Source organism: Echinops telfairi, unplaced genomic scaffold, assembly GCF_000313985.2.
Source record: "Echinops telfairi isolate 266 unplaced genomic scaffold, ASM31398v2 ScPeMD7_4;HRSCAF=17, whole genome shotgun sequence".
In the NCBI taxonomy this organism is placed as follows: domain Eukaryota; kingdom Metazoa; phylum Chordata; class Mammalia; order Afrosoricida; family Tenrecidae; genus Echinops; species Echinops telfairi.
The window spans coordinates 41,895,524-41,923,487 of NW_022103900.1; the positions used below are offsets into that span (position 1 = coordinate 41,895,524).

At 39.6% G+C, this 27,964-nt stretch overlaps 1 protein-coding gene across 1 annotated transcript in view; it reads right to left on the bottom strand.

Moving 5' to 3' along the window:
* PIEZO2 (piezo type mechanosensitive ion channel component 2) overlaps positions 1–27,964 on the bottom strand; it is a 600,576-nt gene that overhangs the window by 49,665 nt on the left and 522,947 nt on the right. Inside the window, exons 39-47 of the mRNA XM_045298343.1 lie at positions 24,850–24,956; positions 23,407–23,505; positions 19,205–19,316; positions 12,246–12,305; positions 10,454–10,620; positions 9,598–9,764; positions 4,183–4,350; positions 1,269–1,670; positions 265–523 (exon numbers count right to left, since the gene is read on the bottom strand). Of these exons, the coding sequence (XP_045154278.1) occupies positions 265–523; positions 1,269–1,670; positions 4,183–4,350; positions 9,598–9,764; positions 10,454–10,620; positions 12,246–12,305; positions 19,205–19,316; positions 23,407–23,505; positions 24,850–24,956 (1,541 nt within the window). The remainder of the gene's footprint in view (positions 1–264; positions 524–1,268; positions 1,671–4,182; positions 4,351–9,597; positions 9,765–10,453; positions 10,621–12,245; positions 12,306–19,204; positions 19,317–23,406; positions 23,506–24,849; positions 24,957–27,964) is intronic.

The window sequence follows — 27,964 nt, forward strand, 5'->3', positions numbered from 1 at the left end:
AAAGAACCAGAGGAAAGTTATATGTTTCATCGTTGCTACCCTGCACCCTGATTGGCTCATCTCCTCCCCACATATTTTACACAGGGTTAAGTGTGAAATGATACACGTAACAGTTGGTCATAATCAATTGCCTTTCTAAGACTATCCACCCAACTATTGTTCTTTGTGAATATTCCCAGCAAATACTGGAGCAAAAGTCAAAGCTGTGTGATTCTGTCGGGGCAGTTGCCAAAATACTGAAAAGAGGGATTCATCAAACCATACCTCTGTGTAGACAATGGCCATCATCCAGAACCGCCTGCTGGGCCTAGGGACTGATAGCATGGCCCACAGGAAGATCAGGATGGGGAGTACAAGGGTGATCATGGAGGCGGAGACCATGTGGTTGAGGATGATCACAAAATAGCACACCATTTCTGAGCGGGCCACGAGCGTGTTGTACATGGCATAAAAAAGCAGCAGGAAGCGTGGCTGGCCAACATAGAACTTTTCAGACTCTTCCAGCTCATCATCCCGAAACATCCTGTGAACATAAACCAAAAGATGATACACTTGTCTAATTTCTCCAAGTGACGTACTTCCACTTTCATGCTCCATTCTGCTGCGGACACCTCTACAGGTTCTCTGCGGTCTCTATTGCTCCTGGTGACTCCTGTGGCCCCAAGCATTCCTAACATCAGACTTTATTAGAGAACCAAGCGTCAGCTAAGTCGCTGAGAGCTTTTCTTAGTTAGACCATGAAATTGCATGAGTGCTAAGGCATGTATCTGTTTGCGATAAACGCCTTTCACGTACTTTCACTGTCATGGAATTGATGCCGATTCATGGTTTCCCTATAGGACAGGGTAGAACTGCCCTGTGAGTGTATGGGATCATAGCTCTTTCTGGGAGTAGAAAGCCCCGTCTTTCTCCCTTGGAGCACCTGGTGGTCTCAGAGTGATGACGCTCAATGTGTAACCACCATGCCAGGCCCACGTAAGCTTTTTTCACATGAATTTATATATATATATATATATGCAAAATTTTAGTTTCCCCTTTAAAGTGATTATTTCTCAATATAGTGTTGGTCTGTTTACTGAGGAGTCCCTGGATAGTTCAAATGGTTTGTGTGCTTGGCCGTTAATCAGAAGGTTGCTGGTTCTAGACCCCATCTGAAAAGTCCGTCCCTGAAAACCTTAGGGAGGAAAGTTTTATCCTGGCACACAGGGGGCAACATACACTGGAAGGAACTCGGCAGCCCCGGGGTTTTCTGCTTACTGGATTCTTACTTGTTTAGAAGCAGTTCACTGGCTGTCAGCTCATGGGTCAAGGGAGGTAAGATGCTCAACTCCAATTTGTCAGTGCGACTGTCATCCGGGCTGACCACCATGTGGTTTTTGCCTGTGGAGTCCTCCTGCGAGCCAAAGGAGAGGCGCTCAAAGCTGACAGCCTTGCTGTAGGAGGGTGGCACTTCCACATCCCCGTCCATGGTGGAGTACTGTGGCAGCTCAGCATCAGGGGTGAGGCGGACCTCCTCACCCCCCACCCCGTCCTCAGCGTGGTACTCGTCATCCACGTCGGCGAGGTCAGGCGCCAGTCCCACCACCTCCTCTTCTTGCTCTGCCTCTACCTCCTCAATGGTCTCTGTGGTCCCCTGGCGGGAGTACAGCATGGTGCACTGTGTGGGCTCACTGTTGAGGCAAGCGCAGGACACAGAATCCTTGTCTCAACCTTGAGAGTACTGTACATACTTTCACGCTGTGAAGACACCTCAGGAGAACTTCCCAATAAAACAGGGGTCGTGTGTAATATGGAATCCTCTATTTTTTTCCTGCATCCCATCTGCCTTGCTCCTTCAGGATATTCATTACCTACTGCTCTGCAGAAAATGCAAATAACTGTCTCTGAATAAAAAGCGAGTAGAACTTTAAACCAGAGCAAGCCATGTGGTTCACCAGGAGCCAAACCCACCTCACAGACAGTTGTTAAAAAGTATAAAGTCAAGATTCAGTTATGAGCTCCAGTGTTTATTTCCAGATCAAGACACACATATTAGCACATAGCTCTACACACACACAAATATATATTTATATCTATCTACATGTCCATGTTAACATATATTTAAAGCCCAAATGGACGAGACTCCTGGCCAGTTTTGTGTTGCCAGCTCTGACCAACAAGCACTATACTGTCAGTTCTATATAACGGACCTGAATCAGGTCCATAAAGGATGATTGGCACAAAGGAATGATAAAACCTCGCCTATACTCAATCACTGTATGCACACTTGAAAAGGCAGCATCTCTTAAGCATCTGATCCTTCTCCCCGGTTTTGTTCCATCTTTTTTTTCTTATCAGTGGGTGATTATTACATTTAATTAAATTTTCACCATTTCTCCAATGCCGGCCATTTTCCACAAGATTGTTTGACTTACCGCGGGAAAAGTCCACGGTTTTCCTTTTACCCAGAGAGGCTCTCTCGAACCTGCTCCTTTTTAACTGCGTGTCCCTCTGTCCTCCCCACTGACCTCTCAGAATGGACAACCGCTCTCTCTCCTCAAAAGGACCTCACCTGATTTCCTTTTGCGCTAATTTCCATGAACCCCTCTTCTTATCTCTCTATCCTGTTCCTTTTCCTTTGCATCTTTCATCTCTTCATGGATTTCTCTTTCCTAACTTTACCTGTCAGGTCCTACAGGGGAGTTGACAAATGGAGCTAGAATCGCTACAACAGTGAAGGGTCATGACATGCGTTGAGTACAGAACCCCAAAAGGAGGGGGATCAAAACTGATCAGGAGACTTGGAATCTGGTGGATGTGGGCCTGTAGCCTGTTAGGCTCTTACAGACATCATATGACACAATGGTGGCATATAACGAATGCCACAAGAGTAGCATATATGATCAGATAGAGGTTATAAAGTTTGAAGGCTCTCAAGGGTACTGTTGCATGCATTTCTCTTGTCACAGATACCAATGTAGACATGTCAATGAACACATGTGTGGCAAAGCCCTTCACAGTATCCTGTGAATGAAGAATCTGGCTTACTCAGATGTGAAATAGTCCGGGGCTTTTGACCTTGAATATGCACATGACACAGATGCTCCAGGAATGCCAGACCAATGTGGAGTTTTACTGAAACTTAACTCAATTAGACATAACCTCCTAGCACGGTTGTGAAATTGACCTATCAATTTAGGTCCCTGTAAGATCTCTGGAGCCAACTCCACGCTATCTCTAATTTACAGTATGATTATAGCCAAGCGTGAACACATGCAGCTCTGAGCGGTTGAGGGTGTTTTCAGGGCTCAACAGAGCACGTGCCTGCTGAAGAAGTCTCAAACAACAAGGCATTCATACCGATGCCAGGCCACTGGGTGTGGAAACGCTGGATTAAGACAGGCAGCTACTGGCAGAAGGAGGTGGTCCTGTCTGATCTGACACTACAAGCACTCGAAATGGAGTTGGTTTTGAATTGGGCCATTTTGATGTCAGAAGCAGCAGAATGGGCATCCGTGTCTGCTAAGTCTCAGGTGACTTAACATTGTGTTTTTGGCTGTATGCAAACAACTTCATCTCTAAATTATTATTTGGAATGAACACAATTTTATTGCTTAGAGATTTCTTGTTTCCCCCAAAAAACAAGTTATGTTCTACAAGGGTGATGTATTCTTCTGCATAATTTTCTTTCTAAAAGCCAATGGTAAAATACTTCCCAATGTTTGTGTTAGTTAGGCACATAAATATGGACCAGTTATTTCTCATATCAAGTAAAGCTGACTGCATCTGGCAAGTGATTTCTACTGCAAGTATCTTTTGATAAAAGCAGGAGAAAAAGCGTCCTCCCTTTCCTGACAGACCTCCCCTTTAAGGACTGCCTACGTCAGGTTTAATTAAAGAGAGAACATGGTTACTTCCTGGGAAATGGAAAGTGTGAAATCATTAAAAATGGAGGACAATATTAGTAATAGAGCTTTTAAGAAGTTCCTAACAGACAAAAACTAAAAAGCGGTTAGTTGGATACCATACTTTCCTGAGGACTCTGTGAAGTCTCAGGAAAGGTGTTGCTGTGCTTTTGGTAGGCATGCGAACTCTTAAAATCATCATAAAAAAAATAACAGACACCACAAGAACATGTATGTGCCACTCTAGTGGGGGGGGGGTTGTTAATATTATGAACCAAAGCATGCACAACGTAAGCACCTGGATGCTAAACTGCCACTGTCAGCTGATGAGGAGGACACATCCAGGCTGAGCATTTTACGGAGCCTAGGTCGAGCCCGCTCACTGGTTTTAGGAACGGTTTCTGGTCCATCTAAATCATCAAGGGTGGACTGCCTTGAGAACAGCATGGTTGCTTCAGTGTAGCAGCTAGCAGCGCAAACAATTACAGAGACACAGTGTTAAATGGATTCAGTTCACACATGGATTAATTGACAAACATCTGGCCATGCAGCAAACCACACACAACACCAACACGGATGATCATGACCATCACATCGAAGAGAGGGAGGACCTGTTTGGCATGATAAGAAAACCCAAGATTATTGAGTTAAATCCCCCACACCCACATATTAGCTCATGATAAATTATAAAATGTCAATAATTAAATAAATAATTAAAAAGAAAAGAATTACAAGTCCCAAACTTTCTCTTATGCATTAGGATTTACATCATTCTAATCTTCTAAAAAGATTAAAAAAAAAAAAAGAAAATATATATACTTTATTTGGAGCTCCCAATCCTGAGCTCATTTAAGAGCATTTTGTAACAAGGTTATCTGAGCAGCAATATCTGCTCATGTGATGATCTGAATGTAAGATTTCTTTCTTTTTAAGTCTGTCTTCAAAATAAGAGAAAGCAGCTCAGGAATGACCATGACAAAAGGAAGGGTCCGCCCTGTTTCCTAAGGGATAGTCAGGTAAGCCAGACTCGATGCCTTACACATAAGAGAGATGATGGTTTGATATACAACTGATATAAACCAACATCAAAATACAACTAAACCAAAATGCTACAAAGAAAATTAAAAAAACGCTAGCATGGCAGGACTGGTTCTCATTTTGTCTGTTAACTTTTCATTTGGGCTCGTTTTTCTTCGGGAGCATCTTAGTGTGTTGAGAAGATGATGTTGGGGACTGGGCCTGTTGACTAAAGGCCTCATCTCCTGTTATCGATCCGGCAACTACGGGGGAGATAATGACGGCAGGTTCAAGGAGGTGCTGCTGGGGAAGGTGAGTAAATGAGAAAAGCAAGTAAGAGTTCTGACAGTTTAGACACAGAGCTGAAATATGAAGAGGTGCAATCAGCTCCGCAGAGCTATGGGAGAGAGACAGGAAGACGTATCTTCCAGCCTAAGCACTGGTGTCTGCTGGCACAGGTGTGCACACCCTTCAGGACTTAGGATAGGCTGAGATGGCAGATTGTTGGCATGCACTCTGTGGCCAACCTGTTCTACTTGCTGCAGTCAGTCTGAGAGACTGTGAGGACAGAAAGCCATCCAGGATGTACTCTCCCTTCAGAGTTGGGGTGGAGGGATGCTGCGTCTTCCTTCATGGAAATACTTAAAGAGCGTTTTAGCCTCAAGGTCAAATAGCACCAAACACGGAAGGCAGTGGTGGAGCCATGCTGCTGTGCGCCACTATGTGGCCAAGAGGGGGTTATAGTGAGGAGGGGTGGGGGGGGGGAGGAAAAGGGGCATCTACAAATGCTCTTTACTTAAAAACAAAAGACATGGACTGAGGAAACATGGCCTATTGGGTGCCATCGCATGGTGGGATCAAACGAGCAGAAAATAACAGGATGAATTGCAAGAAACCACTGACTCAGCAGAGTCTTCCAAGTCTTCCATCTATTAGGCTTTGGATCAATCACTCCCTCTTTGGTGGGTTCAAATGTCATAATTCATTAAATAAGGGATCCTCATATTTTTAGGAAATTGCCGGCTCAAAGCACACTTACAGTGTGAGAACTGACTGCGCTAACCCTGGAGCAATGTTCCCCTTAATTTGTGGATTGAAGTCTATGTCACATCACCCCATCTTTAAAACCGACACCATCTTAACCATTTGGGGTTTTTTTCAGGGTAACCAAATTATCATCCAGACAGCATGAAAGGTGAAAGGTGGGGGAGAAGATTTACAATAAAACTCAGCGAGCAGACCCCTGTGGCTAAGAACATCACCTGGGGCTGTGGGACACAGGGCTGCAGCCACCGGGGCTTTTGCAGCACAGAGCTCCACAAGGACAGAGTGATGTATTTCAAATGACAATGACTCATCCACGTCTGATAATTCTCCTTCAGATGTAACTGAACTTTTTCTTGCAGTAATTTAAGCTAATTTATTTCCTGGGAATAAAAGTAATATCTGAGATCATAAATTTCTTTTTAAGTATGTCATTTTTCGTGTGAATCTGGAAAAAATAGTGATTCAGGGGGTGTTTGTACATTTAGAATCTCTTTTTGGGGAGGATTATTGCATTTCCAAATTCAGGATGGCTTCCAGTAGGTGCTGGCTTAGGCAATTGAGTAGATATTTGAAGGGTTCTAGAAACAGAGAAATTAGGAGCATGAAAAGCAGGGCACATGAGGAAGCTTATTTGTTAACTACAGGACAGACCCTGTTGTGTGTTTCTTTTATTTGAATTGAAGAAATAGGTAAACTACACAAAAATGAAGTTTGAAATGCTGATTTTCTACTACTCAATTTATGCCTTAATTGATCACTTAAATATCTCCTCCCTCACGATTTTTGACTATGGGTGAAGTTGTATGATGGTAAGTTGGGTCAGATTTAGAGGCAGTTACTTGATTTTCTTTTAAGTACCTGTCCTTCCCCACCCCCTTTCCCAACACCACCACCACCCTACTCACAGGCTGTACGGTACTTAATTTATGATTACTTAATTTCGTAATCATACATATAGTTGATTGTTATGTGGTAAAAAGTCACTAGCATAGGGATTATGGATGTTTATATCATGAAAAATTTGTTTTCAGTAGACTTTCTATAGTCTTTTTGATGTGTTTGAGTCCGAGTTTGGTTATAAAATAGTTTTCTGAAGCCCAAGTCATGCATAATATTCATGAGGTCCTTGACAACCTTGGCATTTTGTGGGCAATTTTTGTAAGATGGAAACAGATTTTTAAAAGTGAAAACTTAAGGTATATCAGCATTTCTATCAACCTACAATTCCCCCATTTTTGAAAAATTCGGTAGTTGTTTATTCATAACTCGGTTATAAAGTGGATGGATTTGAACATGTTTAGATGACCCAATTATTACATCCATTTACTCCTGTAACAGCTTGCATATTCATTACCCCCAGTCCTGACCCTCTTACATTTTCTGGCAATGCATACACTTTATTTTACAAATATGTGCATACTGTCTCCACTTAGTATTGAAGAATTGACATAATAAAATAAATTGGAATAGGTAACAGCCTGAGGAATGGGGATAAAGATGAACTTTTGGTCTTAGCATTAAAATAAATTAGAGAGGAAATCATTAAGTTTAAATATAATGATATGATATGAGGGAGATTCAAAATTTGTGGGAAAATTCCATTACACTTTAATTCCTTTTTTCTTTTTGTATAGAGAGGTGTTACCTCAAGAACACATTGGAGATGATTAGTAGAGTTATCAAAATTTACAAAAATTAAAATAAAATACAAACCCCCTATAGCTTTAGACTTGAACAAAACCTGTCAAAAGAGAAGACTTAAGCTCCCTTTCAAAAATGTTTGGTTGTAGGATGTTGTCAAGAGAGACTTTAACAGTCATCACTTAAATGATATAACACTTCATAGAAAACTTCATACCTTCTGATATTACTAATTATTTTGAAAATTAATGATTGAGAACTATGTATAATCTTGTTTAATTCTAAGAATTAAGTCAGTTCATATAGGAAATAAATGTTTTGACCCCAAATCTCTAAAAGTACCTGCCTTAAGTATTTCTGAAGTTCACAAAAATATGTAATAGCTGAAATATATCAGCTTCTTTGAAACTGATAAATAAGCAAATTAAAGGAAATTATTCTCAAATTAAAGGAATTACGTAATTTTTATTATCCATCAAAGGCTCTTGAAAGAATTAATACAAAAACAAAAGTGGATTTTAACCACACTGTTTTAGAATTTGAGTTCTTAACCTATGTATATAATAGCTTTCCTCACCAATACATACAAAGCAGCATCATGAGTTTGATATCAATAAGGTTTTCCACCCTTATTTTATGTTATAACATGTTTAGTATTTGAGAAGAACAAATTTTTTTCCAAGCCATGCATGCGTTGCTTCAGATAGTAAATGTGACTGTAAAGCACCTAGAAAACGTCTCCACCAGCGGCCAGAATGAGCGTCTTTACCATCTCTCTCACAGCGGTAGCCTTGTCCCAGATTCCTTCTCAAACCACCTACAGGTCCACACTAAGGGGATTATCTGCTTTTTGTGCCTACTCCTGAATGCTGCTTATGAAGATGCGCCTAGCTAATCAACTTAGGTAATATAATTTCCTTCTTCAGATAGGGACTTTTGATTCAGCTTAGAGCTGATCTTGTACAACTGAAAACTGTGTTGCAAAGTAGTCAGTATTTCTGGGGTAGGGAATAAAAACAACAAAACAAAACAAAAACCAGTTCGGAGAGTTCAAAACCAAACAAAAACACCAGGTCAGCAGGCAGAGGCGAGGAGAAACACGAGCGTCACTAGTTTTCTTGGGGGTGGATGCTACTCTACCAGAGTGCCACCCGGGGTCTGTTTTTCTAGACTTCCTTGTTGTGGGACTTTTGGTAGGTTGCTTCCGTTCTCTGTAGCTAGACTATGTCTTCCATACAACATGGCTAATTCTAGGATATACCCCATAGCATTATCAGGATACAGTGAAGTTACACAGGGAGGGTCCTGATGCCAGCACATGGCTGACACCAGTGACTGGGTCAAACATGCCCATCAGGCTCTTTAAAGTGTAACCTATGGAGGTGGCAGATCCACGCAGGAACTTCTATGTGTATCGTTCAGTAACAATTCTAAAGGAAAAGACCAGGGACAGCAGCAAGTAGGGGAAGATTTTAATGTGGAAGATGGTTTGTGGAACTGTTACTTTTAAAAGCACCGATGATGCAGCCAACCCCTGGCACAAATACCAATTTTGTGGTGGGCGGGCCATTCTCCAATCTCTACACTGTGCCGAGGATTCATACAAGGGTTTTAAAGAGATTTCTATTGTTATCTGCTTTATCTGATCCTGCCTCTAAAAAACCCAAACCAAACTCACCGCTATTGAGTCGATTCTGACCCATAGCGACCCTATAGGACAGGGTCGAAGTGCTTCTGTGGGTTTCTGCGACTGTAACTCTTTGAGAGTAGAAAGCCTCATCTTTCTGGTGGTTTTGAACTGCTGACTCTGTGGGTAGTAGCCCAACTCAAAACCACGATATCACCAGGAGCCCTATAGGAAGACAGTCCTTATGCTAGCTTGTTTTACATACAGAGATGGTTTCATTTAGGGGGAGCCATGTGCATTTTTCATTAATGTACAATGCATACATTGCTTTTATTCTTTCACCTTTATAAAACACAAAACTACTGTTCAGAAGGGATATACCTAGAGATACTGTCATGTGATTCTAGACTGTCCATCCTTTGGGCTGCCTGCAACCCAGAAGCGCCGCCAGAGGGTTCATCGATGGTGTCCAGGCCAGACTCCCGCGAGAGCTTCATGATGTGGTTCTGGTAGTACATGTGGATGCTCTCCCGAGTCGGAACATTGCCCTGGAGAGGCGGGAAATGAGGCATTAGGCAAGCAGGAACGCCCACAACCACCTGGTGCCCCCAGATCTCCTTCAGGATTTCCCACAGCTCTCTGCCCACACAGCTTGAGGAATGGGCTAACAAAGCTAGGCACATTGGGAACTGATGTCAACTCATTTAATCATGGACAAACAAGAGCATCGCCGTTCAGCTGATTCCGATTCACAGAGAACCTATGGGACCGAGCTGACTGCTCCATCGGGCTTCCAAAGTTCTAAGTCTTTACAGAAGTGAACTGTCAGGCCTTCCTCCTCTGGACTAAATCATTCTAAACAAGAAATCACGTCTTCTATATTAATGTTTTTGTAAAATCACAGAAGCAGTCCTATTAGTGCACTTTTATTTTTTAATAGAATCTTTAAAACATTAAAGGACTACACATATCCCGGTTTCTCCTATGAGAATTCTCTGGTCAGATGTCCCAGACTAAGCATACAGACATGTATGAAGCACTGGAGGAAGTAAGAATGAAGAAGAGGAGCAGGGATTTGATTAAGTTAATCCTTAATATGGGATATATTTAAATGCACCAAACAGCAAAAAAGTCAGCCTGGAAAGAAAATATTTTTCTTTCTTAGAGCTCGGGATATCGACTTTTACGGTCTTTATAAATTGGGAAGAAGCAAAAAGAATCACACTAAAAGTGTTACCTTTTTAATTTCTCTGGTCAGCATGCATCTTTCAATTCTCAAAACTGTGGAAATATCAATATGTTCCCTTGAAATGGAGTTAAGCCAAGTCGTGAAACTATCCACTGTTGCCAGAAACAGGACCCAGGTAAATTTCAAAATATTAAATATCCTCTTGATTATGTTATCTGGGAGGAAAGAAGCAACCACATGTCAAAGGAGTAGGACACTGCCAACATTTTTCTTCTGGGCCTTTTTTTTAATAGTTTTATTAGGGGCTCATAAAACTCTTATCACAATCCACACATACATCAATTGTGTAAAGCCCATTTGTACATTCATTGCTCTGATCATTCTCAAAACACTTGTTCTCCACTTAGCCCCTGACATCAGGTCCTCATTTTTTCCCCTCCCTCCCTGCTCCCTCCTCCCTCATGAACTCTTGATAATTTATAAATTATTATTTTGTCTTATCTTGCCCTATCTGTTCTGGGCCTTACACTGCTTCCTTACTCAGGGGGCTCCTCACATTCTAAGGTGGTGACTGGGAATGCTGGAGCCCTGGGAGCTCCCTTGGGTCTTTCTACAGAGACAATCATAAAGCCGAACACAAACTAGGGGTATGATTTTAACCCTTGATTATACTATCAGGGAACGTTGGTTTATATAGAGATAATTTTTGACTAAAGGTAAAAATTACATTCAAAGATATTTGTCATTAGTACAGGGATAGAAAGAGCTGTATCTCTCCAGCTAACAGTACTCTTAAATGCTTTTTGCACACACAGGCTTATTTTCTAAAGTAATGATTATCACTGGGAATGATTCTAATTAAGCAGGATACTCTGATGCTTCCCACTGAATTTAGCTTTCAATCAAAGTGCCTTAAAAACTACTTTGTGCAGAACTCAATGCGTACACTGTTTCAATGTTAGAGCATGTCCACATGTAAGGTTTTGATTGGCCTATATATTTTAGACGTAGATTGCCAGGTCCTGCTTCCTAGTCAGACTTAACCAGGGCACTCTGCTAAAACTTCTCCACTAGGGGGGACCCTGGTGGTATTTGAAAGGCGAGTGGCATCATTTGCAGCATCATGGAAACACACACACCTGAACATTTTGTCCACTTGCAAATATTGTGCAAAAGAGTTCTTGGAATGATGAGAAAGAGGCAATGGGATGCGTATGGATCTAGAGACATCTGGCTTCATTTGATTGGGAGGATTTTGCTTTAACAGCGCCCCCCACCCCCCGCCCCCGGTCCCCCACAAGGAGTATCCTGACCCATCACCCACTATGTGAATACGGAGCCTAAATGGCACTGGAATGGAAATCAGAAGACACAGCTTCTTCACGGGCTCTGTCACTAGTAGTTGTGGAATGTGAGCAAGTCACAAAAGCTGAGGCAGGTCTTGCTTCTAAATATAAGCAGGCTGGTTTAAGCCCCTCTGGATTCTTCCCCTTTCGTTAACTCAACTTACCTCTCATTTACCTCCTTAAAATAAATCGTGTCCCTATTCTGATAGCTTCCGTGGTACATCTAGAATCTGCTCCCTAAAATCCTCTTTCGAGGCACAAGGAGAAATTTATAAACCAACTAGAAGCCAAGATTTAATCCAACGACATGGAATCCAGGTTTACTGTTAGCAGTCACGTAGCAATGTTAGTATAGAGGACTCCACGCCTATCATTTTGTCATATTCCACAAATGGTATTGATAAATGATGTCTTGGGCAGCTTTACATAGATGCCATCTGGGTATATGCCCTTTTAAGTTTCCAATAATCTGTGCTTGTCTTTGATTTCTTTACCTGGTCCATCAGATTTCTTCTTGACTGGTTCATCCTCTCGGCCTTCCCATTCCACTGGACCTGCCAAGGAGCAGTCAATTAAGGATAATCAAAGTTCTTTGCTGTTAAACCTCATGCCAACACAGCTCTTTCAGATTAAAAAGAAATTTTGTAATGAAGTACAGGGAATGCTACCTGTCCTAAGATTTCCTGAGGTAAAGTTTTAAGAATTCCTATCTTTCAGATGTTCCTTTACTTCCTTCCAGAATATCTATCAGGAGCCAGTGGCTATAGCTCCAGGGTCAAATACAGTCTGCTGCCTGGTTTTAGTTCACAATGGTTCTGCATTTTTAAATAGCTGATAAAAATCTAAAGATAATAATGTGCTGTGCACAAGAAAATGATGTGAAATTGAAATTTTAATGTCTACAGATAACATTTAACTGACACATTACATATTGCTCTTGCCTCGTATCCCAGTTGAGTCATTGCAACAGAGATTCTATGGTCTGCAAAGTTTAAAATATTTCCTAAAATGTGGGCCTTGATAAATACCATGGCATTTAGATTCTGGGTATCTTGGTAGAGTGTATACATTGTAGTTCCTCACTCCCTAATATGGCATCATCGGATTTCATTTTGTTTTCTATTCTCTTATTTAAGACTAAGGATGCCAAATTTAGCAAATAAAAAGAGGATGCCAAATTTAGCAAATATATTTAAATTATACTTCAGTTAAAGGATTATCTACTGTTTATCCAAAATCCAATGTAATCAAGTGCATTGCATGTTGTATGGTAACCCTGCCCAAATGTCACCCATTATCTGATTCCAATAGATTAATCTCTGCAAATTTATTTTGTAATCTCTTCGCTTCCTGTTTAGTTCTCTGTTTCACATCTCGTGTTGAACAGCTAAACTCACCTTCTATTCATTTATGTGTGACCCTGCTTTCTTCTACAAAAAAAAAACACCCCAAATCCAAACCCACTGCTGCCCAGTCGATTCCACTTCGTAGCAATCCTATCACTCACTGCCAGTGAGTCAATACTGACTTCCCAGTGACCCTACAGGGCAGGGTAAAACTGCCGCATAGGTTTCCACAGTCGTGAATCTTTATGCGAGTCCACATGTTTCTCCTGCAGAGCAGTTGATGGGCCGAAATGGTAGACTTTTGTTAACAAGTGAACGCTTTAACTGCTGTGCCACTAGGGCTCCTAAGGCTCATATTCTCTTTTCCACCAAACCTCCCTAGAGACTGATTTCTTCCTCTAGCCTCACAGTATTTTATCTACACTCATGTTTCTTAACTTTATCATTAAGAAAGGCTTTAGAATTAGGCTGTCTGGATGAATTCTAGTTCCACAATTCATTTGCTTTAATGACTGTGTGAGCTTGATTCACTGGGACTCCTAGCCTCATCTGTACAGTAAGAGTAATAAAACACCCTGGAGCTGCTATGGAAATTAAATGAGTTAATATATATAACATCTATAACACTTCTTGCACTTAGCATTTCATAAGGGCAGAATCTATGTGTTTCCTTTGTCTGTAAGAGCCATAGAAGAGAGACTGTTTGGACCAAGAAGGTACAAACATTTATTTCAGGTCCCAATACTTTAAAGTCATTGCTGAGCATTGTCTTTGATTTATAGGAAAACATTGGTGCATCTCCATATAATACAAAGTAATGAAATATTATCAAGATGGCTAAGGGACACATTTTTAGAACTGGTCAAAATTTTTTTTGGAAGAATGAATATGTAAGAAAAGCAAAGACAATTAAAAATAATAATAACAGTGAGAGGGTATGTCTTACTAAACATTGAAATAGATGCTATAACGACTGGACTCATAAGCATGTAACATTGGCCCAGAAGCAGCCTATAGAAGAGTGGGCTAGAATACAGAGTCTAGAAACATACCTAATAATTAATGAGGGCTTAAGGTTGACAACAATAGCATCTGATTTCCATAGGAAAAGACTCCTGTAATACATAGGGATGGCATAACTTCCCATTTATTTAAAAGCAAACAGAATTAGAGCTTTCATAATAAAAAAACCAAATGTAAATAAGGCTAAAAGGAAATATAGGAAAAGATTTGCATAATATTTGGGGGGATGGACTTTTTAAAGTAAAAGGGAAAGTTAGAAATTACAAAGAGAAATTTAGGCTTCTTATCAGAAAAATTAAAAAAAAAATTTAGATATCATCTATCATAACTAAATCAAAAGATTCAAAAAGAGTGCTTGAGACATATGAAAAGAGGTTTACTTTCTCTAATATATAAAAAATAAAAATCAAATCCACTGTCATGGAGTCGATTTTGATTCATAGCCACAATGTAGAACAGGGTAGAGATGCCCTGAGATCGTCAATCTTTCCAGAAGCAAACTGCCTCTACTTATTCCCAATTCTAATACTTAAGTAGCCTCTGAATTAATAAGAAAAACAGAAACAATGCAATTGAATAACACTATAGAAAAATTATGTAAAAATTTGCATCTTAGAATTGGAAATAATTACCAAGAAAATAAAAATGTTCAGTTTCATAAATTAGAAAAACTCAAATGGAAACAGAGTTATTGCCGTTTTCCAGAAAGACAAATGATAAAACCAGTAATATCCTATATTTAAAGCTACAGGAAGACTTACTCATAGGAGTATGAACTACTAAACCTTTGGGGAAAGTATCCATTAAAATAAAAGTAGGCATTTCTTTAACTCAATAATTCCACTTTTGATAATCTACTCAGTGGAAAATACATGTTTTCCTGATTGCTCTCTGTCCATTTAAATTCACACCACTCTATATTAATATTTGCTTAAGGGCATCTATTTTATCATTGTTATAACAAAAATCTGGAAGCAACCTTTATATCCATGAGTGATGGGCTAGTGAAATAAATTATGTATATCCATATTTTAGAATATTTTACATCTATTAAAATAACTACATAGTTTTATAAATACTTAATTGGATAAATGTTCGTGATGCATTGTTAATGAAAGAACAAGTGTTTTTGCATAGCATGAGCTCATTTTTCAAAGCAACTAGACAAAGGAAACTGTGTGTAGACATGTACTTTGCCCTTGAAAAGAGAAATGGAAATGAACATCCCGTGTTGTCGAAGTTGGTGGTACCTTAGAGGTCTGAGTGGAGCTGAGGGAGCAGATTCCCTCTTTCCTTATTGTTTGACAGGTTACATGGAATGTGTATTAAGTTTATGATTGTAAGCTAATGAAGTAAATCTAATGTTGCCAAGAGGGGTCAATGGTAGGGGAAGGAGCAATGACCGGCAAGAAGAGAAGAGAGGTTTGGTAATTAGCACTCCATTAGAAATCATTTTCTTTGGGCTTTTAGATCCACTTTTAATTTCATAAGAAGCCATTCATCTTTGTAACTAAAATGTATGGATAATCTTAAGGTACATTTTGATCAACAAGCTCAGACGCTAAACACGAAGAGGTCATCACTGTTATCAATTGGCTCCATATCCTTCCTTATTTTCTCTTGCGTTGTATGCACCTATTAAAAACCCAAGACATCATCCTGAGGTACTTTCATTCCATTTCATAAATGGCTTGAATATCTACCTTGATTTCCGCCCACTCGCCACGATGCGCATCAAAAGTATTGCCCCTAGGGTTACAGTTCATAGAGGCCCAGTTTATTCAAAACCAAGTGTTTACACACATCTCTGATCATGAATGGCTGCGGACACATTCTCTCAGTGACAGAATTTGTCTTTGCCCTCAAGGACACTTTTGTGTTACAGAAAAAAAAAATGATTTTGCGGTACGGACTAATACCTAGTTGTGACCTCTTTCCAAGTCACCGAAACCCTGTAACACAGTGGAGAACACTTCCTGTCTGCCCCACAAGAAACAGAAGCTTCCGACGCCTAGCGAGTATTTTAGGGAAGGTTGCAGCAACGTCAAGGTGAGGGACAGAGGAAAGCCATCGACAATGACAAATGAAGACAGAGTAACAGCAATCCAGAAACCGGGGCAGAGCACAGATTATCCTGGAAGTTCGCCTTTGGGATCGTTGGTCAGTTTTAGTTCTTACTGAACATCTCCACAAGCTTTTGGCTGGATAATTGCCAAAGAGCTGGTCTTCCCATAAGTCTTTTTAGGAAGATCAATTAATAAAGACTATTTTATGGAATGAATTCTAAAGGACAAGTCTTGAGTTTACCAATACAATCGAGAGAGCAAGGTTCAATTGGCTGGGGAGGATGAGAGGACGGGGTGGGAAGTGGGGAAATTACAACAATGACTAGGAGAAGAAAATGTTCTAAAATTGATTGTGGTAATAATTGCACAAATCTTCTTAATAGGTTCGAACAATTAAAATGGATATGGGAAGCATATGCCAATAAAACTGTAAAACAAAACAAAGCAATGGCCTCTAAGTTGATCTCTTGGGCCAATTAAATCCAAAGCAGAAAGATTCGTGCAAATGGTATGGCAACTGCGTCTGTGGATTCCCAAGGGAGTGATCTTGATAGATTGTTTTCTTAAAGGATACAGGATGATTGTGGGAGCTTAGTAGGAATAAGGTTTAAGAAAATTGAAAACTCTATTCGTGAGAAAAAAAAGCCAGCAATGTTGCACAAAGAGACATAATCATGATAATGTATCTGTTCATTCTTCAAGGGTAGCAAGGGTTGTCCTATGTGACCTTTCTTGGAAATCCTTACGCCATCCACCCTTTAGCCCTGATCTCACCCCTTCCTTCTTCTTTTGGTTCTCCAAACTAAAATAATATTTAGGAGTAGCGTGGTTCGAATCTCTGGATGATGTCAAAACTGTGGGTTGGGTGTGGTATAAATCGAAGAGCATGGAATTCATCAAGGTTAGGCTGTTGTTGTTATGAAGTTGGTTTCAACTCTTAAATGATCTGGGTAGCACAGAATGGAACACTGTCTGGTCCTGCTCCGTCCTCACAACCGTTGCTGTGTTTGAGCTAGTTGTTGCAGCCATAGTATCAACCCCATCTCATTGAAGACTGTTTCCCCCACCTTTTCCCTAACTTCCTACGATAACAAGCATAATGGTCTTTTCCAGAGACTGATTCCCCATGATGACCTACCCAAAGTATGTGAGACAAAGTCTCACCATCCTCACTTCAAAGCAAAATTTTGGCTTTATTTAGTCCCAGATTTATTCATTCTATTAGCGGTGATGGTATATTTAGTATTGTTTACCAACACCATCCTTCAAAGACATCAACATTTCTTTAGTCTCTCTTATTCATTGCCCAGGTGTCACCCCCTCCATTAATCATAATAGTGTTTAGTGGCCTAGGTGTGAGAAGCCATCACTACGTGGTGCTATCCATATCGAAAGCTGTGGATTTGGATCTTCATACGCAAGGGCTTCAATTCCTCTCTGCTTTCAGCTAGCAGTTATGTCATCTGCATACCATGGGTTGAGAATTAGCATTCTTCCAATTCTGATATGAGTTCTTCATATAGTCCAGTTTGTCAGATTTTTACTCAGCATAGTAAAAAAAAGCATTCAGCATGGTGAAAGGCTATAATCATAACACACACCTTTTTAAAAAAAATGTTAACCACAACAGTAGTTCCTTGTTCTCATTGAGAGATGGAAACATCACCTCCGGAAATATACAGACCAAGGTGAAGGATATGCTTAGAAACAAGTTTCACACTTGGATAGTTTCATTTAATAAAGCTTTCTATGACTTTATAGCAATACTTTAGACTTATCTTGTATATTAACAATTCTTCATGCCATTTCAAAGAAATATCGATCACATTTTTAAATCTCTCACATTTTAAAATTGAATAGTAATTGACATGATATTAGTGATATAATTTAACTCTTATTTTTTATGTGCCAGTAAGAATGCTGCCAAATTTGTGTTATTAACAAATAATAGTTGATAAGCATCTCTAGACATGTATGCTTGTGTTTGTGCACGTGTAAACAATGTTTCAAGCAATGCTATATCTAGAGAAATCAAATTGATTGATAGTAGAATATGACATCCTGACATTCAAATAGATGTGCTACTGAACAACCTCACTAGTAATCAATAATGTGTGCTAGTACTTATTTTCCCATAAGCTCCCAAAAAGATTCTATGGCCAATTCCATAGGTTAAAATAATCACGACAAAATACTTTATTTTTGTTTCCTACATTACTGGAGAGGCTGAGCACTATTTCTGTTCTCTGTCCTGTGCATTTTCTTTTCATATCCTTTTGCCTTTTAGGTTGTCTCTTTCTCCGAGTGATTTTTAAGAGTTCCTTCTATGAGATCTCTGAGTCAGAATCAGCTCACACTACTGGGCTTTGGTTTATCGTTCCAGAAAATATACCTCGATTCCGATTTAAACGATGAAAGCATTTTTTCCCTGTGCCACCTGCACTTTAATTTTGCATTTGTGTGTGTGTGTGTTTGTTGTAATTTGGCACCTTTTTCCTTTATGAGAGCATTCGTGTGTTCTTAAATGTATCGAATGTGGTATTCTCTCTGCCATGTGCCACCTCTCTCCTGCGCTTGCAGGCCTGTGTCACCTTTTGTTCCTGAGTGCTATCTGAGTGCATTTTCTTAATCAAGCTGCATTTAAAAAAATTGTTTTAGTCAAAGAATAGCTTTTAGTTTACCTTGTATTTTTATTTTTATTGTTTTAGTCTAAGAATTGCTTTCAGTTTACCTTGTATTTATTTTTAAAAACTAATTTTCTAACTCTCAATTTCAATTTTCTCTTTATCTTCTTGTTAGGTTTGTCCTACATTGTTTTTCCTTCCCTGTACTATAATATTTATCTTAACCTAAATTCATGTTTGATTTTATTCCAAGGGTTAGACATGAAGAGTTTAGGGCACATTCTTTATTCTCTTCAGATTTCTAGAATTTATTTCATTCCCACCGAGCAATTTCATTGAGGGCTACAGAAGATTGGGGCAAAGGGCAGGAATGCTGCAGGTCAGTCAGACTCACCCTCCCCAGATCCCTTCCGCTGTCGCTTCTGTTCTCGGGCAGATCTTTTTTTCTCCTTGCGTCTCTGTCGGAGGGCTGTTTTAGGATCAGTTATCCAGGCTTGATAAACAAACTAGAGGGAGCACATTGAGTTATTGTCGGACTTTGAAACAATTTTAGTTGAAAAGAAAAATGGACCATACCTGAAAACACACAAGGACAATATTCCTGACGTTTGGAAATAATTTTATCTCCTGACAAAAACTAAATATTCTTCTCCCACCTTGGAATATTGAGTTAATGTTTGCTAATTTCATTATCATGAAATAAAACATAAAAGTAGATGTTTGGGGACTAGATTTTATTTGTTAAGTACCAGAGGCAACCATGAGATAAAGTGTAAGTAAAACTATATAGCTCCAATACTGCCATTATGTGTGATAATTAGCTATGGATTCATTTGCATAAAATAATAGGAATATGTCAGAACCATCACTAAGTATTATTAGAGAAATTCCCTTCCATCAAAAATAAAACTCTGATAAATTATCAAAACATTGCTGACAGTCTTATTTGTATTGTATAATTTGCATATTTGACACTCTCCTTTGTGAATAACAGCTGAGTACTAAGAACCACTTGAGAAAGGACTGCAGGTTAGTGTTCAAAGAGAAAAAAACAAGACATTTTTAATGTTTTCTTCCAACAACATCAAGAACTGAGCACTGGTCGCTGAAAGGGTTAAGGAGTTATTCCAGAATAGGACGGAAGGACAACTGTGGTCCTTTGGGTTGCCTTTTGTCATTTTCTTTCCAAATCTGAAAATAGTTGCAGTTAATATTATATAGTAGCCAATAATGACAGGAAAACAATTTTGAACAGTCCCCCATTAGCAGTCTCCCAAGTCATGCAGAAAGAACAGGAAGAAAACTGTGGTAACCAGCCACCTAGTCATCAAGCAAGCAGGCATGCCCCTCATGCACCAGACACACCTGCATCTCAGAGAAGCTGGGCTTTCCATTATGATGGCATAGTTATAGAAATGTTCAGTTGGGACTCTTGTGAACACAGGCAATTTTGTTTTATTCTACATTAGCTTCAGATTTTTAAAGTCTTTGAGAAACACATCATAAGCAAATGATTGGCATTGCGATGACAATAGAAAATAAGGAAGGATTCAATTTTCCATTGATGGAAATATAAAGGTGGTGGGTTAAGTAAGAAAGAGCATTTGTGTCTCTCACTGATAGAAATCTTAACTCTTGGGGCAACTAACCCAAATGTGATAACTATTATTTCCAAATAACAAAATCCAGGAGGTAAAAATATTATCCTATGCTTAAAAATGCCAGATAAACTGGAACTTAAAGGATAGGGCAGAGTAGAGGAAATTATGGTAGATTTTATTATGCATATGAAGAGGAAATTCTACTAAAATATCTCTAAGGTTTAGTATATTGATACTGTGTGTATATTCATAGTTTGTAGCATATTAATATGTGAACTCGCATTATAGGCTCTTTTAAAAGAACTCACACTATTAAGACATTTTCATGCAAACAGTAACACAGAATGATCTCTCCTTTAAAAAATATACTATATTGATTTTAGAAAATACAAACATCCCAAATATAGGAAATAAAGATGTAACCAAGGCACACAAGTTGGAGGAATTCTTTTGAAATGGAGAAGATGGAAACAACTGAGAGGAAGAAAGGAAGAGAGAGGAGGGGTTAAGGGTAGATTGGAGAAGTCACCAAGCGAAGGGCAGTGTCGAAGAGAACTGGTTCCACATAAACCAGTAACCAGTGGCTATGCCGAGGATTCAGATTCTTGGTGACTACTTGTGCGCCAGGGTTTTTCATGTCTGAGTTTTAAAAAGTAGATCATCTGGCCTTTCCTTTAAGGAACCTCTTAGCTATCTTGGGCCTCTAACCTTTCAGTTAGCAGCTGAACAGGAACTCCTTGTTCTGCATAACATCTTGAAGTATGGCACCTACCCTTGCTTTCTCATTGGGATGAGAATCAGCTAAGAGGGGAAGCAGGGAGGAGAGGAAACCACACCACTCCTTATTAGCAGGGATAGGCTCTTAATGATGAGGTTTGAAATGCAAATATTTTTCAGTTCCAGAAACTACTAAAGGTTCAATTGCCTTCAGTGTCTTATAGGAAAACATTGATAAAGAATAACAGGAAATTCATACTGAATAAAGAAAGAGAATCTTCTTAGGGAAACTTCTCAATTTTTATTTTGTAGCTATGAAAACTATCCAAACTGAGGAGTCAGCACAGGCACCAGCAGCAAGAACTAGAAAGACCATGGTGTGTATGTAACCAGCTTTTGGATGCTCTACATTTTTTCCCCTCCACTGCCACAGGCCTGACATGGGTTGCAGTGATTGACTTTATAGTTTATAATTTGTTAGGGGGGAAATGAGATTCATCGTACTGAAAATTTGCTTCGTACAAATACTTTTATCCTTTAAAATAATGGAGAGTTTGATTGTAGACAATCTCGTTCACTGAAGTGGATTGGATCTTATCAGCTGTCCTAGACCTTCTCTATGTTGCATCTAAAATGATTTGTTTTAACGGCAGAGAATAGTTTCCTTGTAATATTTAATTTAAACCTCCTTAAATATGAATTGAAAGACTAAGGTCATAAATGAGGAAAGAGAGGAGTTGCAGAGAGGAAGCAGCAGTGGGTGTTAATAGTTAGGTGTTGTTGCCTTGCAGACCTGGTTAGACCAGATGATGCACAGTGGTACAGATGGGAATTGGAAACGCAGGGAATCTAGGACAGAAGAACCTCTCAGGACCAGGGGTGACAGTGGCGATACCAGGAGGGAAAGGGGATGTAATAAGGGGGAATGGATCACAGGGAGCCACATATAACCTCCTCTCTGGGGGACGGGCAGCAGCGGGGTGGGTAAAGGGAGACGCCGGACAGTGTAATATAAGATATAATAATAATTTATAAATTATTAAGGGTGCATGGGGGAAAGGGGAAGAGGAAGGGAAGGGGAGGGGGGGGAAAAAAAGGAATATGAGTGGATTCCGGGAACCCAAGAGGCAAGCAAATTTTGGGAATAATGAGGGCAACAAATGTATAGATGTGCTTTACACAATTGATCTATGTATTGTGATGAATTGTATGAGCCCCAATAAATTGATTAAAAAAAATTTCAAAAAAAAAATAGTTTGGTGTTGAACTCCTGGCATTTTGAAAATGATGGGGACTCAAGGTCTTAACTCTGCTACTCAACTGAGGGTCAGAAGTCTTGCTGGGGAGGTCGACAGAAATGCCAGCTTTCAGGCCCCAATTCGATGCGGCGAGTTGGGGCTTGCATTTAAACAAAATTACCAGGGAACATTGGTCGAGGTCACTGTCTTAACCATTTGTCCACCTCCTGAGGAGCCTGAGGACAGAAATGTTGAAGTCCCAGACTGTGTCGTGAGAGAACGGCTTCATATAAAATGCAAGCGTGGTGGATCTGAACCCCCAACCAGGAGGCTCACAGTTGAGTGCTTTGCTCCCTGTGCCACCATGACTCCTCCACAAGAACTGTAACTGAGTATCGATGATTTCCAATAATGGATCGAACAGGTCGTTTGAACATCGATTGTGCCTTACATTAACCACCAAATAATCTAAACAGTTCACTCAAAAGAGCAGCACTGATTACATGGGAATTAGGGGATAAGCAGACTGTCAAAAGAAAGTGAGCCACTTTGCATGAACTCTACTGAATGCAGAATGGTGAACAGGAGGCCTAATTTAGAAAGATAGAGACTAAATGGAGGCCAAACGGGAGATGGAGTAACATGAGACTTTTATTCGCGCATCCACAATTGTACCAGCTCTCTGAGAGAATTTATTTTACTTTAACTCATTAAAACTGATGCATGCAACCAGATGTGACCCTTGAGAAAGAAGATGTGATACAGGCGAAACTATGGAAGGATGGAGAGCATGTGGCATCTGCATTTCCTCTGCCTATGTTTTGATAGTGTTGGCATCAACTGTAAAACAAGAGTCAGAGAACTGAAGCTTTTAAGAATTCCTTTTGAGAGGTTTGGCTAATTAAAAAAGTTCTTGTAATTCCTTAATTGTGTAGTCTATAGAACAGGGAAAATGCAGATGGAGGGCAACAGGGATATGTTTGCCTAAAGTTCTATGGGGCTGAGAGTCACACACTACACATCAGGAAAACATCAAATACCTTTGCAGCTCTGATTAAATACTGAAGAATAGTTTTGGGAAGTTTAATGACAGACTTGGGCAAGGCTAAAATGGCTGATGCAAACTTCCCAATAGCTCTCTACAAAGAAGGACAAAGCAAGAATAATTAGTAGAAAAAAAAACCAAAAGCTAATAATTTAATATATGAATATGAGTTTATCTCTACAATTACATCAATTAGATTAAAATGTGCCAATCCTTGAGGCTAGGATAAAGTGTGCACTGTTTTTAAGTTAGGAATAAGTAAAATATCCAATCATTGCATGTAATCCATAACAAAAGCTGGCAATGTTCACGTTCTTTCCTTTGCTGCATGATGAATAATGGTTAGAAATATATGTCATTAGAATAAAAACAAATAAGTCAGTCATTATTATTAGACAAGTTAGCAGCACACATGCACACAAACGGGCTCATCAAGAAATGCACATAGATAGCAATGTGGCCAGTAGAAAGCAGTAGAGAACGTTACCACCCTGAGATTTTGGGAAGACATGGGCAGCTGTAACCAGTTAGTAGAGCAAGATGTCTCCATGAGAACTTGGGAAGGCCTGGGTAGTTGTAACCAGTCCATTTGGGAAGACTTGGTCATCATCCTGACAATGACCTCAGTTAGTATGGACTCATGGGACTGCCAGTTCTCACATCATGTGACTTGTATGGGTGTTATTTGTGTGCTTTGTCATTTATGGGACAAGAGCGCTTATGGGAAATCACATCCCTAGTGTGTCTGATTGATGGGAAATCACAGTCCTAGCATGTCTGGTTGGTCAAAACACATTTTCATCCTAGGTGGAACTCTAAAAACAAAACCGTATCTTTGACCTGCACTGATTGTACATGCAGGGGACACACCAGACGAGGCTGGTGTGGGCCATGGCTAAGAAAGATACAGCAGGTTTTGAAAAAGAATGGCAGTTGAACTGGAACAATGAGAATGGTGCCAGATACCTTTACACTGAAGTATGTTCTAAAACCCGTTAGGAATCAAGTGAAACTAGTTGTCAAATATTAACTAACATTTAAATGATACTAAAAATAAAAACTATGTTGTCGCATATGAAAACACAAGCCCACGTAAGCCATCCAAAGCAATGCCAGACAAAAAACAAGTCTATTTCACTGCCTCCTTCCTCGTATGAGAAAATAAAGTTCACCCGAGGCAGTCCTGTTTTCTGTTTAAGGAATCAACACAATTGAAAAATTGAATTGTCAGTTATAGGATGTGCAAATTACGTGCCAATAAAACTGTTGGGGGGGGGGGTATCAGAAAATGTGTTGGCCCACGTGAATGGAGACTAAACTGACCCATGTCTTGGGCAAGGCACGTCGTGCCAATGTTGACAGCAAGCAGCCCCACAACTGAGCTCGAGATCAACAGTGTCAAATGGAAAAATCCAAGTTCCCCGAGTCCCCAAATTACCTGGAAAGCTGACTTTCTTGGAAGTTCTTCCTCTTCTCTCTTAAAATCTTCCTCTTCCTCCTCTTCACTATCGGTTTCAAACAAATAATAATCTCCACTTCTGACCACTAAAGAAAACAAATATTTACTCATTTCTTGAAAGAGACATGTGATCATTGGGGGCTCAGCAATGAAATGACCCCAAAAGATAACCACACTATTCCTAAGAGAACCATAGCAAGGGGTGTGGGTAATGAGGAAGGACGAGAGATGAGCAGATGTGTTTCAAGCTAATGCTACAGGGTGTTAGTATGCTTTCATCCACCAAGTGCAAGGCCTTGTCTATGTCATGTAAATGAACTAGGTGGGACAGCCCTCTTCCCGTCTTCTTTGTAAAGCTGACAGATGAAGCAGATCAACTTTGCAACAGCCGGTTTAGTTCGCAAGACGGCAAAGTAACTGAAATGATGATTTCACAGGTCAGCATTTTGGGCCCTTTAGACCAGGCCAAAGTGAGGTGGAACATTTGTCTTTGTTCTCAGTAGGTTATGAAGGCCAATCACGATGATTGGGGTCCAAGAACTGGTGTCACCAAGCTCTTACTTCACTTTATACTATGAAGACAAAGCATCTCCACATATAATTCTGGGGACTAACATTGGTATCAACACATTGGAAGAGGTTGTAAAAAATATATATGTTGCCACGAGCAGAAAGTAGGGAGCTAACATTAAAATGACAACAACAACAAAATACACTAAGAATACCACCATCGTCATACTGTCAATGTTGACACATTAGAACAAATTGAGACATGGCAGATTTGTCCACAGGGTTAGCACCATTTGTCTTCTGGCCAATGAAGGACACCCCATTTAGGAAAACAAACAAGCAAACAACGGACAAACCACAATGCTGTTGAATTTTTTTCAACTCCTATTGACCGTATAGGACAGAGCAGATCTGCCTCAGAGGGTTCCAGGGCTGTAATCTTTTCAGAAGCAGCATGTCACATATTGCTCCCAAGGAGCAGCTGGTGGATTTGAACCACCAACCTTTTGGCTAGTAGCTGAGTACTTAATGACTACACCACCGCAGCTTATTTCCAGGGGAGGAGAACTACTGTAGCCATAGGACACACAGCACAAAAGTGTGGACTGATTCTGTCTTGTTTGAGATTTTCTTATGATAATACATGGCTTGTGTAAGTGTTTGGAGCAGGGAGAGATGCAATGTCCCCAGATTTAAAGAAACTTGAGAAATCAGTTATCATTTTGATAATTATTTTAAACTTATCAAAGAAAGGAGATCAAGTATATACATTTCTGATGCTACAATAACTGCACCATCATTGCAGGAAAACAGCAATAATTTCAAATTATCTCCAGGTTTTCAAATGCTGAGACCTTTTTAGATGACATAACATGATGTCTTAAATTATCTTTGGACGTAGACGGTGTAAGGTAATGGGAAACCTTGTCTTGTTTACAATTAGCTGCTTGGATGTTAGTCAACATGGTCCAAAGCAAAATGCTTTTGTCCATGATTGCAGGTGAATCGGAAGCCTCCATTCATGAAGATGCAGAGTGAATGAATTGGACCTTATATCCTTGAACAGAAGCATTATGATTTGTGATTTTTATTTTGAAGAAAGAACCAGGCTCACAGTGATGGGCCCAAGCCTGAGGAAATAAGTGCAATACAACAGAAGGTAAGAATAAGCAGAACAAACCAAAGTCACAGCATTACATTTGACAGTGAGGAAGACCATGAAAGTAATGCCTTGTGTAAGCTGAGAGATGTGCAGGAAGGTTACATAGACCTTGGTCATGTGGTCGTTTGGGGAAGAACACAGAGCATAAAAGTGAACATTTTACCCTCATTATATGCTCTAAAATCGACATCAGCTTAAATAGTATTCAATCATACCTTCTATCACTTGTAGTCATAGCAACACATTGAGCTCTAGCAGTTTTGATCTCAGTCAAATCAGTGATTTATCATTAAAAAAAGTCACCAATTTGTATGTGAATAAGGAGAATTAACACACAGCCAAAGAGAAAGTGTTTCTTTATAACATGCTCCTGAAATAAAACTAGGAAAATATTAAAGAATATTTTCTGTAGGGCTATCTATAATAATGAAAAGAAAAGCTATTACATATACATTTGCAACTGAAGAGACACCCTAGTTGTATATATGTTACGTGTATCAGTGCGATTGCTGAACTAACGAGCATAAATTACTTTTTGAAACCCTCTCATTTGTAGCCCCAGAAATGTGGCCCTATATTTCACACCAAGTTGAGGCATGGCATTGGTTTTCGGAATACTGAATCTCTCGAGAGACAGACAGCACTGTGACGAAAGGTATAATTGAACAACAATAATGCAATCATATGTGTATACTTAGGAATGGAATAGAAGGTGTGTCACTGTAGTAAGACTGTCTTAAGATCGTCATTGCTTTGATATAAAATATGCTTATATTGTCAAGAGATTTACACATGGATATTTGAACTGCACTTATTTTTATATTTAATAGTTCTTGAAAAAAACTACTTGAAAGCTTAAACTCAACAGATCAGAAAAGGGACTTTATAAACAGTAGTACTTCTAGAGCTGAGAAGAAGTTATGGTGCCCACCATGCTCTCAACAACAAGTCATCTCTTCTTTCCCCACAAGCTCATAGAAGAAAGGACATTTGCTAGAACTATTTTCACACTGCCTTCATAATTGGATTCCAAACCATGAACTACACACATTCCTGCATTATTGCACCATCCGGTACTGTAACAAGGCACATCTAGTTTAATATTCGTTTCCAAGAGCGTGTTATAATGAGGGTGAAATGAAGCAGAAAATTTAGGTCAATAACTGTCACTAGTCGTTCTTTAAATTATTACCCACGTGTAAGAGGATTATCAAAGACCATATCCAATTCCTTCCAAAACGCAATGATTACATGAGAAAAAGGAAGCCAACCACAACTGAGATGGGATTTTCCCTCAGGTGCAATAACAAACCATTCAATATGAGAAAACCTTGACAAGGATAGGTCTCTCCAAATGGGCAAATGGCCCTTTAAAACAGAAAGAGAGGCACAGTTTACTTGTGACTTGATAGAAATCAGCCT